Source organism: Nesoenas mayeri, assembly GCF_963082525.1.
Source record: "Nesoenas mayeri genome assembly, chromosome: 20".
Taxonomy (NCBI): Eukaryota; Metazoa; Chordata; class Aves; order Columbiformes; family Columbidae; genus Nesoenas; species Nesoenas mayeri.
Window position 1 is genome coordinate 2086136 of NC_137569.1, and position 13561 is coordinate 2099696.

At 43.0% G+C, this 13561-nt stretch overlaps 1 protein-coding gene across 2 annotated transcripts in view; it reads left to right on the forward strand.

Annotated features, from left to right (window-relative positions):
• BCAS3 (BCAS3 microtubule associated cell migration factor) overlaps positions 1–13561 on the forward strand; it is a 282873-nt gene that overhangs the window by 16140 nt on the left and 253172 nt on the right. For both annotated transcript variants that reach the window (XM_080357114.1, XM_080357115.1), the window contains exons 7-9: positions 1346–1418; positions 9450–9557; positions 12203–12279. In XM_080357114.1, the coding sequence (XP_080213240.1) occupies positions 1346–1418; positions 9450–9557; positions 12203–12279 (258 nt within the window). The remainder of the gene's footprint in view (positions 1–1345; positions 1419–9449; positions 9558–12202; positions 12280–13561) is intronic.

A 13561-nucleotide genomic window follows, 5' to 3' on the forward strand; every position in this document is an offset into this window, starting at 1 on the left:
TTTGACTTTATAAATACCCAAATGTGTAGGAGGGAAGGCTTATCCTCCTACAGAGGAGAGCACTGAGTATTTTTTGTTACAAATTAGTTACATGTACTCGAGTTATTAATAATTAACAGAGACTCTGATGTGAAAATGTATATTGTTAATTGTTGTGCCCTTCTGAATAATTGATGTCGTGCAGTACACCAGTATTTGTGAGTTAGATTTTGAACAGACTGTATCACTGATATTCTTTATAGATCAAAGCGTTTGGTGTAGAATGGAGGAAAATAAAATGAAACTGCGTTTTTCAGCAAGCACACACATGCCTATAGATAGATAATTAAACAACCAAAGGCTGAGGAAATTCAATGTAGTGGTGGCTGTTATTCCAGTTGGGTAGAAGCGTACCCTGGAATTCAGCGCTCGTTGCTCACAAGTGGGAGAGAGAGGGGGTTTGACTCCATGGCGGTTTCATTTCTGTTCATGTAGCAATAAGGCAAAGCTTTCAATGTTTTTACAATCCCGTTTTAAGAAGCGTGGTGTATTTACCAATTCGATGGGGCCGCAGCGAGGGTGTGAGCGCAGTTTGGGAAGCCAGAGCTGGTTTTATTGCTGGATCCTGGGCAGGCCGGGCTGTCCCAGCTCTGAACTGGAGCAGACGATGGGCTGAGCTCTGCTGGGACTGCGCTGCCGTTACCTGGAGAAGTTAATCTCAAATGTAGATCAGATATGTTGTTAAGAGTCATGTTTTCACGTGGAGTGAACAGCAGGCAGAGCTCGAGTCTCGCTGGAGGTTTGGTTCCTTTCTTATAGGCTTCAGTGGCTGGTGGAAGTTCCCAGCGGCTGTTTTGGGTTGAATGTTGTGTTTTTGGGGCAGGGGCTCCGGGCAGCTGCTGCCCAGCTCGCCAGCTGTTCTCTGTCCCCCATGCGCTCCTCAGCACTCTCACATTCCACTTCAACCTCGGCAGAAAATACTGGAAACCAGTGTGTGAAACCCCCGCGGAGCTGCTGACATCCTCATTACAAACAGCTTCTATAAAACAATGAAAAGCGAGCAAGTGGTACTTTATATTAAACAAGCCTCAACCCCAACTGAAACGCATAGAAAATAGCTCCAGAATCCTGGCTGGATTTTGCTGCTTGTTTTGTTGCTCGTTGCTGTCTCTGTCAAGAAGAGTTCTTCGTGTCCACACCTGCTATTTTTATTTCTAGCACTGATCTTGTACAGGCTGTGAGTGTTGTATTATATATTCAATATCTTTCCGTCTATGGGGTCCCCACAAGGCGCACACCAGTGCTTTGGAAGGTAACACAAACAGCACATAGTGATTTGCTTTTCTTTTGCTTTCCCTCCTCTCAGGTGCTCAGAAATGTGATAATTTTTCTGAGAAGCGGCCTCTTCTCGGTGTGTGCAAAAGCATTGGATCTTCCGGGTAAGAACGATTTTTGTGAATAAAGTCTAATATATAGATTGCAATAGCATCTAAAAAACCCCAGTAGGTTACGTCTTTAAAGCTGTATTCCTTTTTTTACTAATGGGATAACACTGTCAAGTGCTTTTAAAGTGTTTTTCCAGTGTGTCAGCACCTGTTTGCCTACGACTTTTTAGAAGAAATAAAAAATAGAGACTTGATATGAAATAAAGGCGTATTTTGAGTTTAATCTGTTCTCAGTGTAATCACAATTCTATGATTAGCCTTTTCTGATATTAATCCTGGTCAGAATCACTGTTGAGAAGTGTCTTAAATATGTGTGTCTTAAAAAGTAATTAAAAGATGCCTTCAAGCATCACTCATACTAAATGAATTACAAGCACTGAGCAATTTCATTGTTGCAGCCACTGTTTGTCAGCAGAATACTTGTTAAATCTACTTCTTTGAGTTAGAAACATAATTTACCAGTCTGGTTGTGTGCTCTCTGGGCAGTGTTGCTGCATCACTCCTCTTGGAAAAGAGAGACTTCAAATGTTTTCTGTCTGTTTGATACGTTGATTCAGACGCTGCGAAGGATTAGTATCTATACCTACAGGAAAATATTTGCGTCTCGAGGTTAATCCTCTACACAGTGATTCAAAGGCTGAACAGTTGGAGTAAATCTTCTTACAGCAGTAAAACTAATTCTGTGCCACACCTTTTTCTATTAAGAGTTTAATCCCTCTGGGCATGGCAGAAGATCAAGTCTGTAAATTTCTCTATATGTATTATTACTGTGTTAAATTAGGATATTAACGCTACCTGTCTTAAATGTTTAAAACCCATAGAATCCAAGTTGTAAGAGTTAAAGATGCTAAACCATTCAAGTCATAGAATATAGTTTTAACCTAGAACCACCGCACTGTCATTTAATAGCATTTTATCTTTTAGGACCGTATCACTCGTAAAATGAGTGCGATGTCTAGCATGGTTTCACTATAGAATCCTTTCAAAACAATGGTCTCGGCCCCCAGAAAGGTGCAGTCTTGACACATAAATGGGAAACAGATTGCGGTTTTTGGCTGATACTGCTGTGCTGGTTTAGATGTTGGTTCAGTCAGCTCCAGTCTTAGATTACACAATTTGCAAATTAAAGGAAAACCGAAGAGGAACATCTGCATCAGTTTTGTTTCTGTGGCGTTTTGTAGAGGCGTGCGGGCTTTGCTCGTGGTGATAAGGGAAATCTTTGTACACACACTAAATGAATAGGTGTTTTTTGGTACATATGGATGAGTTTTCTAGGCGATGAAACACCAAGATTAGTAATCTGTTAAGGGACCAGAGAATTCTGTTAATAATAAGAACAGAAGTGCTGTTATAGAAGATGAGAAAGTAAGAGTTTGAGGCCTTTAGACTTTCCAGCCTTCCAGATGATGGACGGTAAAGGACTCAACCAGAAACCTGTGCAGCCAGCCCATAGCGTGGGTTACATTTCTAGCACATATTTTTAGAAAAACATGTCAATTGAACGACTTTGAGTGATGGAAAATTTCAGGTGACTTGAAGAACTGGATGGCGGTCCCTTGAGGGCACAAAAAGCAAGAGGTAATAGTCTTTTAATCATGGGAGGAGAAAGGAAACGAGGGCAAGTTACAGGAGGAGTAGGTGCAGCAAACAAATGGATAACTTCGGCCGGCCTTTTGTTTCTCCTGCTGATCAGTTTTCAGGGCAAATTGGTTTGCAGGATGCCAACTTTATTAACGTGGCTTACATTAAAACCTACTAACCTTAACACAAGTTTAACTCAGGAACGTGGTTATGGGAGTGTTAAGGTTTAGGTAGAATGTAGCTTTACATGAGTAAGAAGAGAAACAAATAAAGCATTAGTATTTTCTCACATTAATATCTCAAAAATCACATGACCCTGCTTCTTATCTGGCAAAGTAACTAATTAATGCTAAAACCTAGTGTCCAGTTGTGTCTGTGGCTAAAGTTTAAAATTAGCTCGCTGTGAAGTGATTTGTCAGAGACAAACAGCAAAGCTTTCTGGAAGGATCACCCAGGAGGAGGAGATGAGCTGCAATGAATGAAGCTCTTGTTCGCGGGTCTTACACGGCCCAGGGTGACTGTATTTCCCGGGATGGTTCCTCAGATGCCATCGCCAACGCCACCGTGCCCAGGCCTGGGTCACGCAGATGAGTGTGGAAAGGGTGGATCCGCTCCATATAAAATACATCATGCTTCTTACACATCACACATAGGAATGGCTTGGGGAGGTGGTTATGGTTTTCCATTGTATTGGATGCCATGAAATCTATTTAATGAAGTTCATCAAATAATTGTGGTCTTGATGTGTGGTCACGCAAAATTGGGATGTATCTTTTTCTCCCTAGCCTTATTTTTTGAAGACTGTCAAGGATGTGTAAGTTTCAGTTTTTAGAGAGCAAACTTAATTGGTTTTATTCTAAAAAGTACAGTAGAACCTTTGAAGTTGGGTAAAGCTCCGTAGTGTCTTATTTTTGAGGAACCGAGTCCCGAAGGCTCTTGTACTGTTGAAAATCCCTAAAGCATCATTCAGTGCCGAGTGTGCCGTTCCGTCAGCCGCCTCGCAACGATTTCCTTCCGTTCTAGCACATGAAAAACCATCATCTCTGGGTATTGTAGGAAGAATCGGTTTGGTCTTTAACAGGTTGTGTGGTAGCTTTTAAGATCCCGAGAGGCGCAACGCCTGAATAAAGTAGTTTGAATTCCTTCTAGTGACGTTGGATTTGGTTATTATGTTGTGTGCTGAAGTTAGCAATGTTCTTCTCTTTAAAAAGAACACTTCAGATCTCCATTTTTTTTTTCCTTGTGACTTGTTACTGTAATTATATTAATGTACTTCAAGTATTTTTGTAGTGTTTACTGGTCATTCTGTAGATTTTTTCACAGATGGGAATGCTAGGAGAGACAGTTGAATGGAACGAGGCAGTGTTTCCATTTGCGAGGGCAGGAAAGATCTGCTGCTCTTCTGATACAGCAAACGTTTGTCTGCGTGAACTATCTTAAAAGATAACCTTTGAACTATAATAAACTGTTAATCTTGGATCAAAACTGGAAGGAAGAAAATGAGTATTTAGCGGTCAAACCTTGACCAATTGGTGAGAACTACGGGTAGTTTTGACCTTCTCGAGCTTTGATTTATGGAGCTGTAAAAAGAGAAACGTTTTCGGAGCGCTCGCTGGGACGCGGGGAGGTTGGGGAGAGCGGATTGCAGAGCCGCAGTTTCGTTTTACGGCCGTTCCAACCCGTGTAACGATGCGGGGAGGAGACGGAGGGAAGGAAGGAGCCGGTTGCCGAACGCGCCGCCCGGTAAAACCAGCTGGCGCACAAACCTTCCGTGAGGAGCTCGGCAGAAGCGGCACCGCAGGGAACAGATAATGCACGGCACCATTATGGCAAAGCCGCCGCTTCCAGGGCCACTTGAAGTTCCACTTTAAATTATTAAATACTGTAAACGCTATAAAGTTAATTAGAAGAGGAACAAACTCTACAAAGATAAATGTGTTTTCAATATGTTTCTCAGGGAGGGTACAGTAGAAAGCAGTGAATGAGGGGAAATTTATTTCTGGCAGCACTCAAGCCATGGAGCTGCGGTTGAACTTTTTACCCTAATTACGTCCCCGCTAATGCCTGCAGCGGTCTGGAATCAAAGTGGCCCTTCAGGCCCTGCAAAGCCTCTGATGTGGCGAACGTTTGTTGTGTGATGGGGGTTACTGCACAAAAAATGGAAGATTGTGACAGGATTTTTCAGAATTTCTCAGTTACCACCCACCTCACTTGTTGCCTACAAAAATAGAGCAATTGTTTGCATCTGTGTGTTTTTGTCTGTCTTAGAAATAACTGTTATAAATCAATGTGACATAGGCACAGAGAGCGGTTCAGGATTATATTTTCTTCTCCTCGGTGTTTTAGGTTATTCCTGTGTTCTATACAGCAAGAAGGATTTGAAGTTCCTTGCAAAATAGCTGGAAATTTCAGGATGATTTAAGTTCTCTTTCTTTCGGAGGATATATACACCATCAGATACTGAGTTCTCAATCAATTCAAAGATGCTCTTTAACATGTTTTTCCCTAAATAACGACCGTCACTTCGCGCTCGTAGTTTGAGCAGCCGACTACAAACTGCATTGACTTCCAGCCCTTGTATCTGTGTTGTTCACAGCGGCTGCCACTTGTGTAACTCACTGCGATTCGATGGTGTTTGAACTTTGCGTCTGTTACTAAATGCCGTTTTCTGCCTTACAGGGGCTCTCGGGAGCCCTTGTCCTTTTTCTTCTCTTTCTTTCCTTCAATAATATTTAACATACAGAGGAAAAGTCAGGGGAGTTTGCTGAGCTCCAGCATTCGTGTATGGTTGAGATTCTTTTAAATCTCTGAAGTGAGGAAAAAGACAATTAAAACACAAGAAGTAGAACCATTAAGAAATGCGATGTAATCATTCCTTTTCTGTAGTTCTGATCTGTTTTTGAAGGAGAATGAATATATTTGGTTGGCTTTAAAGTTTGCAGTTTATAAATAATTTAAAATGCATAATACAGTAAGTTTTTCTCCAGTAATTCAAACCAGAGGTTTACAAGGCTCCTTTTTTTTGTGTGAAAAAGCTGTAAGGCGTATTCTTAAAGAACAGGTCTTGCTTAATCTATTCTTTCTATACACTCTGACTGGGTAATATATTCAGAACATCACCTGAATGGACCCTTCACCGTCTTTCTGGATGGCTGCTCACAAACTTATTTTTAAAATTAATTGTTATTTCAATTATTAATAGAATATTTGTACAGCGTAATGATCTCATTTTACAGATGAGGCATTAATAAAATAACGCTGAAAGTTTTAATCGGTTCCATTTGCAGGACGGTATCTCCCATTTCGGCATCTGCTCTATGTGGTGAGAACGCGGTATTTCCGTTGCCTTTCCTTACCTTTGTAAGCTGCGTTTAACTATAAAATCCCTCCAAGCTGTGCAAAATGTGGCCCAGTAAAGGAAGTGACTATATTGGTGGCTTCACTGGGAGAAAGCCCATACCATTAACTAATGCTTTTTCGGTGTTAAGCAATTTGTACTTTAAGTTCCCTGATGTTTGTTGGAAGGACTACTCCAGAGTAGGAGACTCCACAACCCCCCTGGGCAGCCTGGGCCAGGCTCTGCCACCCTCACTGAGAGGAAGTTTCTTCTCAAATTTAAGTGGAACCTCTTGTGTTCCAGTTTGAACCCATTACCCCTTGTCCTGTCATTGGTTGTCACCGAGAAGAGCCTGGCTCCATCCTCCTGACACTCACCCTTTAGATATCTGTAAACATGAATGAGTCCCCCCTCAGTGTCCTCTTGTCCAGCTCCAGAGCCCCAGCTCCCTCAGCCTTTCCTCACCCGGGAGATGCTCCACTCCCTTCAGCATCTTTGTTGCCCTGTGCTGGACTCTCTGCAGCAGTTCCCTGTCCTGCTGGAACTGAGGGGCCACAACTGGACACAAGATTCCAGGTGTGGTCTCCCCAGGGCAGAGCAGAGGGGCAGGAGAACCTCTCTGACCTACTGACCACCCTCTTCTAACCCACCCCAGGTACCATTGGCTTCCTGGCCACAAGGGCCCAGTGCTGGCTCATGGTCATCCTGCTTCCCCCCCAACTCTCCAGCCTGTCCAGGTCTCTGATGGCAGCACAGCTTCCAGTGTCAGCCGCTCTTCCCAGCTTGGTGTCATCAGCAAACTTGCTGATAGTCACTCTATTTCCTCGCCCAAATCGTTGATGAATATATTGAACAATACAGGCCCCAGCACTGCCCCCTGAGGCACTGCACTGGATCCAGGCCTCAACTGGACTATGCCCCATTGACCACGACTCTCTGGCTTCTTCCCTTCTGCCAGTTCACAGTCACCTCACTGCCCGCTCATCCAGACCGCACTCCCTCAGTTCAGCTGTGAGGATGCTGTGGGAGACTGTGTCAAATGCCTCACTCAAGAAAAGGTAGATCACGTCCACCGCTCTGCCATCATCCATCTATCTTGTTATGTCCTCATCAAAGTCAATGAGGTTGGTCAAGAGGATAAGATGGAACTATTTTTACTCAACTGATCAACTTGATCAAAATATTTGAGCAAAATACAAGCTTGACATTTGTATCTCATGGTATTTAACACAAATACTTCAGTGCTGTATACACAGATATTTTAGTGCTGTATCAAGTAATTTCCTCTCTCGTTTTTGAAGGATTAGATGTAGTGACACGTGTCGAAGATTGCTGCAGGTTTTTCTTATTTAAACTAAGTGCTTCCATGGTTTTTGCTATTTGTGGTCCACTTAAAACGTCTCTGCTGCTTTGTGTTCCCCTGCCCCGCACACGGCTTTGGGAGGTGTCACTTCCTCAGAAACCTTACCCGCTTTTCCAGATCCAGAATGAATCTGTGAAGTAGCATCAATGAAAGTAAGAAAATGACTTACAGAGTTGAGTTTTCAAGCTTTTATTGTGAAAAGTTGGGATGCAGAGGGCCAGGGACTTTTAGGGGACTAGACACACTAATATATATATAGAATTAATCTGAATGGTGGGATTATTGCCTATCGTTTTGTTGGTGCAGTCTGTGTTAGAAAGTGCATACGGAGCTCGACGTCGAGTCCCAATGGAACTGTTCAACATGGGCTTATAGGGAAACAGTCACTGGAATCAGTTATGCTAATATAATTTTAGCTGTATCAACTTCTGCGATTTCTGTTTTGAAGTAAGAATCTGTGCACCTTTTTATCAAAATAATAATTTCCCATAGGTAAGAAATGTACTTTAATCAGGTTGTACATGGACCTCGCCGTGGCGTTCTGCGTTACCCAGCACAATGAGCTTCTAATGTAAAGTAACTGCACTCGAATCTCACTGTTCCCAAAGTGTTCTTGAAGGGCCTTTGAAGTGCTTAAAGGTAATAAATAGCACCCTCTAGTTATTAGCCAAGGTATGTGCCTAGAAAAATGTAGATTTTGGGAAGAAGTCCACTAGGCAGAATGTCAACATTATATTTTTCCTCTTATTTCTTTGCCAGTTGTCATTCTGTGCATATACCGTACATTGTTTCCCTACTACATCCCTATTGTACATACCATTTTATTATCTTGAGGCCTTCGAGGGGAACAGTTGACGTTTGTACTCCGCTTCTCCGGAATATTCCTGAGCGGCTCCAAAAGACAAGCAAGTGTTTTGTTGGGAATTGTGTTAAACTCTGTAAAATAAACCAGATATGGGCTGGGGGAAGCGCCCTCCTTCCCCAGCCCCTGCGACGTGTTTGTACAGCTGGCAATTTGTGCTGCTTCGTATTCGTTGACCTAGAAGTAGCCAACGTTTTAATGCGTTCTTGGAGGGGAAAAAAGGTGTTATGGAAGAGAACTGCCACATCAAAGCCTCTCCTCAGCTTGTAAAATGGTTTCCACCGCTGCCTTCCCCGGCCCTATCGGCACACTCGGTGCTTTCTCCCTCTCCAAAGAAAGCGAGCCTTTTTATTAAGAAATGGCCTCGGAGTTTTATTTATATTAAAATGATAAAAGTGACACAGAGCGGTTGAAAAGATCTATGGGGTTTCAAACGCGAGCCCATCAGAGATGTAATGTGAATTGTGTGTAACGTGTCTCTATCAGATGGAGTCACAAGACTCGGCTGTTGCAGAGGGCAGTAAGTGCTCCCTTCAGCAAAGTGTTACTGCAGAATATTTTTTTGAATAACTAGAATGTGGTTTAAGATTTCATGCCTATCAAATAACTTGTATTTTTCTGGTCAGATCTGATGTGCCGAAGTTGTATTTGTGGCAAAGGAAACTAAGTGCTTGAGAGTTACTTGCACAATACAGGTTCTTGACTGTTGCGTAGATCATAATTCAGTTTTAATCACACCTTCCATTAACGTAGGAGATCCTTTGTTCTCTAGCGTTCTCCTGGATTTTTCCCTTGCTGTGCTTAATAATATAGACTGAAATACTTGAAAATAATTGTACAAAAATCTGTCTTTACACGAAACTCTTGTTTTGTTCCCTGTAGCACGAGCCCACCGTACTGCTGTGTGGACCTTTACTCTTTGCGAACGGGGGAGATGGTCAAGTCCATACAGTTCAAAACTCCCATTTATGATCTGCATTGCAATAAAAGGTAAGGATATTTACTACATATACTTTTTGTGTTAGGGCACGTAAAATTTTAGTCATGAAAATCAGGGAGTGCATTCGTTGTATTATTATATTTTGACTTTGCTGTAGACATTACAGGAGAAACGGAGAAGCAAAGCTATATTTCAGTTTGAGTACAACAAAGGTTTTGTTAAACGGACATTTCTATCATCGTACCATAAAATCCAGACATTCATGACTAAATTAGAAGTGTAAATTACAGAAGGAAAGTTGTGCTACTGAACCAACATCCTTAATACTGCAGCAAATCTAATGATGAGGAGGATGTTTTGATGGTGCGAACGGTTGAAGAAGTAAAGGGTGGGAGCGTGTGTTATCCCCATTAATCCGCTTTTTGCGGCCGTGGGTGCGATTGCTCGGTCGGGTTTCCCTGCAGGGCTCAGCTGCTGATGGTTCGGTGCCGGGAACGGGTCCCACACTGACCTGTGCAACTGGAAAACTGAACGTTCCCCAGCGTGCAGTGTGCTGATAGTAAATCTTTCCAGCCCGGCCTCCTCGCAGAAGCAAAATCCAATTGTAAAAACACTCAAAAGGCAAATCATGGTTCAAAGTCTCTCCCAGCTAAAGAGCCTTTCCAGGTGCTAATGTTTCTTTTCCTCAGTGTTAAAAATGGCAAAGCTACTTCAAAGCTGCGTGGCTGTGTCCAGCACAGCGGCTTTGCTGGAACGTATCGGGTTCTGTTATTATCCAAGGCAAGCTCAGTGTTTCAGATTGAAAATGCATTAAATGTGGCCAAGTGCAGCGCTAATGGTGCGTTAACTGCAGTGTAGACTAATGGAGTCCAAAATTTGAATTTAAAATAAAACTTGAGTTGCAGAAGAAGGGAAAACTGTTTATTATTTATGTATTTGTACTCTGGAATCGTCCGTCTGGTCGGTTTCAGTAATGCAGGAAGACAGTGCACCCTCCGAGAGAAGCAAACAAAAAATCTCCACGATTGGGAAATATTACAATCAAATATACATAGGGGCTTTTATACATATGCAACACTTGCACATGCATTCAGTGTCTTTCCGTTCTTCATTGGTTAACTTTCTTTTAGGCCTTACGGGAGAAGTCAGAATTGATACGTTTTATTTTGTTTTTCTCTCCTACAGTTTAAGCAATTGGAAGCTATACTGTTTAACTAAAACTACTCTTTTGTCCAAAACAAATATTAATTTATATATGCAGAGTTCATAACTTTTAAAAACGGGCATTTATGAATCAGAAGGAGGTGGGGAAGCATCTTTTTCACAATAAGAGAGCTACAAGCAAATGACAAATCCCACATTAATTCCATGTATGACTTAACGCATCCAAACCCCTCTTGTTGAGTTACGTGTTATGCCCTCTGGTTCTTTTGGCAAGTGAAGTGTTTGTGTTCTCCGTCTGCAAATCTGTTGTCTGAAAATGTCCCTTGATTTCCACCTTCCTTCCAAGAATTTGTGCTTCTCCTTCTTTCTGGATAGAGATGAGATGTTATAAGCCAAAGAGTCCTGAAAGACTTTGGGGTGCAGAACAGAGCTTATTCTATCACAGAATCCCAGAGTGTCAGGGGTTGGAAGGGACCTGGAAAGCTCATCCAGTGCAATCCCCCCATGGAGCAGGAACACCCAGATGAGGTTACACAGGAAGGTGTCCAGGCGGGTTGGAATGTCTGCAGAGAAGGAGACTCCACAACCCCCCTGGGCAGCCTGGGCCAGTGTCTGTCACCCTCACTGAGAAGAAGTTCCTTCTCAAATTTAAGTGGAACCTCTTGTGTTCCAGTTTGAACCCATTACCCCTTGTCCTATCATTGGTTGTCACCGAGAAGAGCCTGGCTCCATCCTCCTGACACTGCCCCTTTAGATATCTGTAAACATGAATGAGGTCACCCCTCAGTGTCCTCTTGTCCAGCTCCAGAGCCCCAGCTCCCTCAGCCTTTCCTCACCCGGGAGATGCTCCACTCCCTTCAGCGTCTTTGTTGCCCTGCGCTGGACTCTCTGCAGCAGTTCCCTGTCCTGCTGGAACTGAGGGGCCACAACTGGACACAAGATTCCAGGTGTGGTCTCCCCAGGGCAGAGCAGAGGGGCAGGAGAACCTCTCTGACCTACTGACCACCCCCTTCTAATACACCCCAGGTACCATTGGCTTCCTGGCCACAAGGGCCCAGTGCTGGCTCATGGTCATCCTGCTGTCCAGCAGGACCCCCAGGTCCCTTTCCCCTACGCTGCTCTCTAATCGGTCATTCCCCAACTGATACTGGAACCTGGGGTTGTTCCTGCCCAGACACAAGACTCTACACTTGCCCTTGTTCTATTTCATTGCATTTTTCCCCGCCCAGCTCTCTAGCCTGTCCAGGTCTCTGGATGGCAGCACAGCCTTCAGGATCCTTGTGATTCCGTTCTTTAATGGAGCTTTTACTGCAGGACGTGTGTCATAAATTCCCTGTTTGTATCAGCTCGGGGCGCTTCCTGTGTGGTTTGGACCAGAGAGAATCCTCAATAACTGCCACGTATTGGTAACCTGGCACTTTATCACCGCCAAATTTATATCGATGCTTTTGAAATAATTACATTTAGATATTGAATCTTTGAACCGATGCATTTAATGCTTAAAGTCCATGTTCCTTTTCTGTGTTTTCAGGATACTTGTTGTGGTCCTGCAGGAGAAAATCGCCGCCTTTGACAGCTGTACTTTCACCAAAAAATTCTTCGTTACAAGTATGTATAATAGCTGGGTTTGGTCCTTTTGCTCTAGTGGTGGAGTGAGATAAAACAGGTGGTTTATTTGCTTTTCTTTCTAAATCCTCCATGGATTCATTTGGAGTTTCAGGAAATCTGTTGCTTCAAAAAACCCCCAAATAATCCAAGTGTTACTCTTTGGCTCTTCTTGTGTCTTTGTTGTTGTAAGTGACTCCTCGCTGTTGTGAAGAGTGCGTGCAATGACTTTCACAGGGAGCTGAAAAATCCCTTTGTTCACTTGCACAAATATATGCAAGAGTTCCAACATCTGCAATAAGTCACTGGTGTGTTAGCAGAGCAAACCGGTGTGTTTCCTACCGGTTGTGTTGTGCTCTGTCCCTGGACCTGGTTGGGATTAGGGGATCGTTCATTTACCTGTGACGCTAAACACCAAAGAAGGATTTATTTACCCCAGAAAAAATGACAATCTGCTATTTCCAAGCAGGTAGTGACAAGTGCTACTGATATCAATTACAATTGCCTCTTAAAATCCATAGGTTACTGAACAATCATAATTCACTTTGGAAGGATCTGAATGTTGTTGTTAAACAGGTAAATCTGCAATTCCCTGCTGTATTTTCAGTCACAAGTGGAAAAGTTCAAAATGATCATTTTTAGGTTATCTATGCATTGAAAGAAAAAGAAGTTGTTTCTTGTAGCAGTTTGAAGAAAAGCAGCATCACGCAGTAATACGAAAGCTGCCAATAGGTGTCAGTTTGTTCCTATGGATGGCTGGAAGGAGGACTCTGCTGGGGCTCCCAGAGGAGCTGGTTGTGTCCTCCCTGCCCCTCTTTATTCCACCAAAGGGGATCAGAGCGCAAGCATTGCTTATTTTAGCTCAAAAACTAAAAACCCTCAAGTGTGTATTGTGAGGAGTCTCGTGCTTTTCTAATTCCAGGTGTTGCTTGTTATATTTTCTTAAAGATACCGCAGTTTCGTTTTAAAAACAGACTGTATTTTGAGGAACAGGCATTTTCTATTCCTAACCATAACTTCGGCTTCGAAGTGAATTTTTATAGAGCAGCGGGAGAAGTTGAGGAGTATAAAATAAATAAATTCAATTAAATAAAAGAAATAAAACCTGCTGGTTTCTTTCCCCTCGGTCAATGTCTCTTGGCCCTGTGCTGGCGCACAGTTGCGCTGAGGGTTTTGAAGCTTAGTTGTTTCACTTCGTAGGTTCTGTGATCCAGCGGGTGTTGCGCTCTGGCACGTCGGAGGCTGCAGTGAAGCTTTTGCCTTCACATTTCCTATGTGCTGGAAT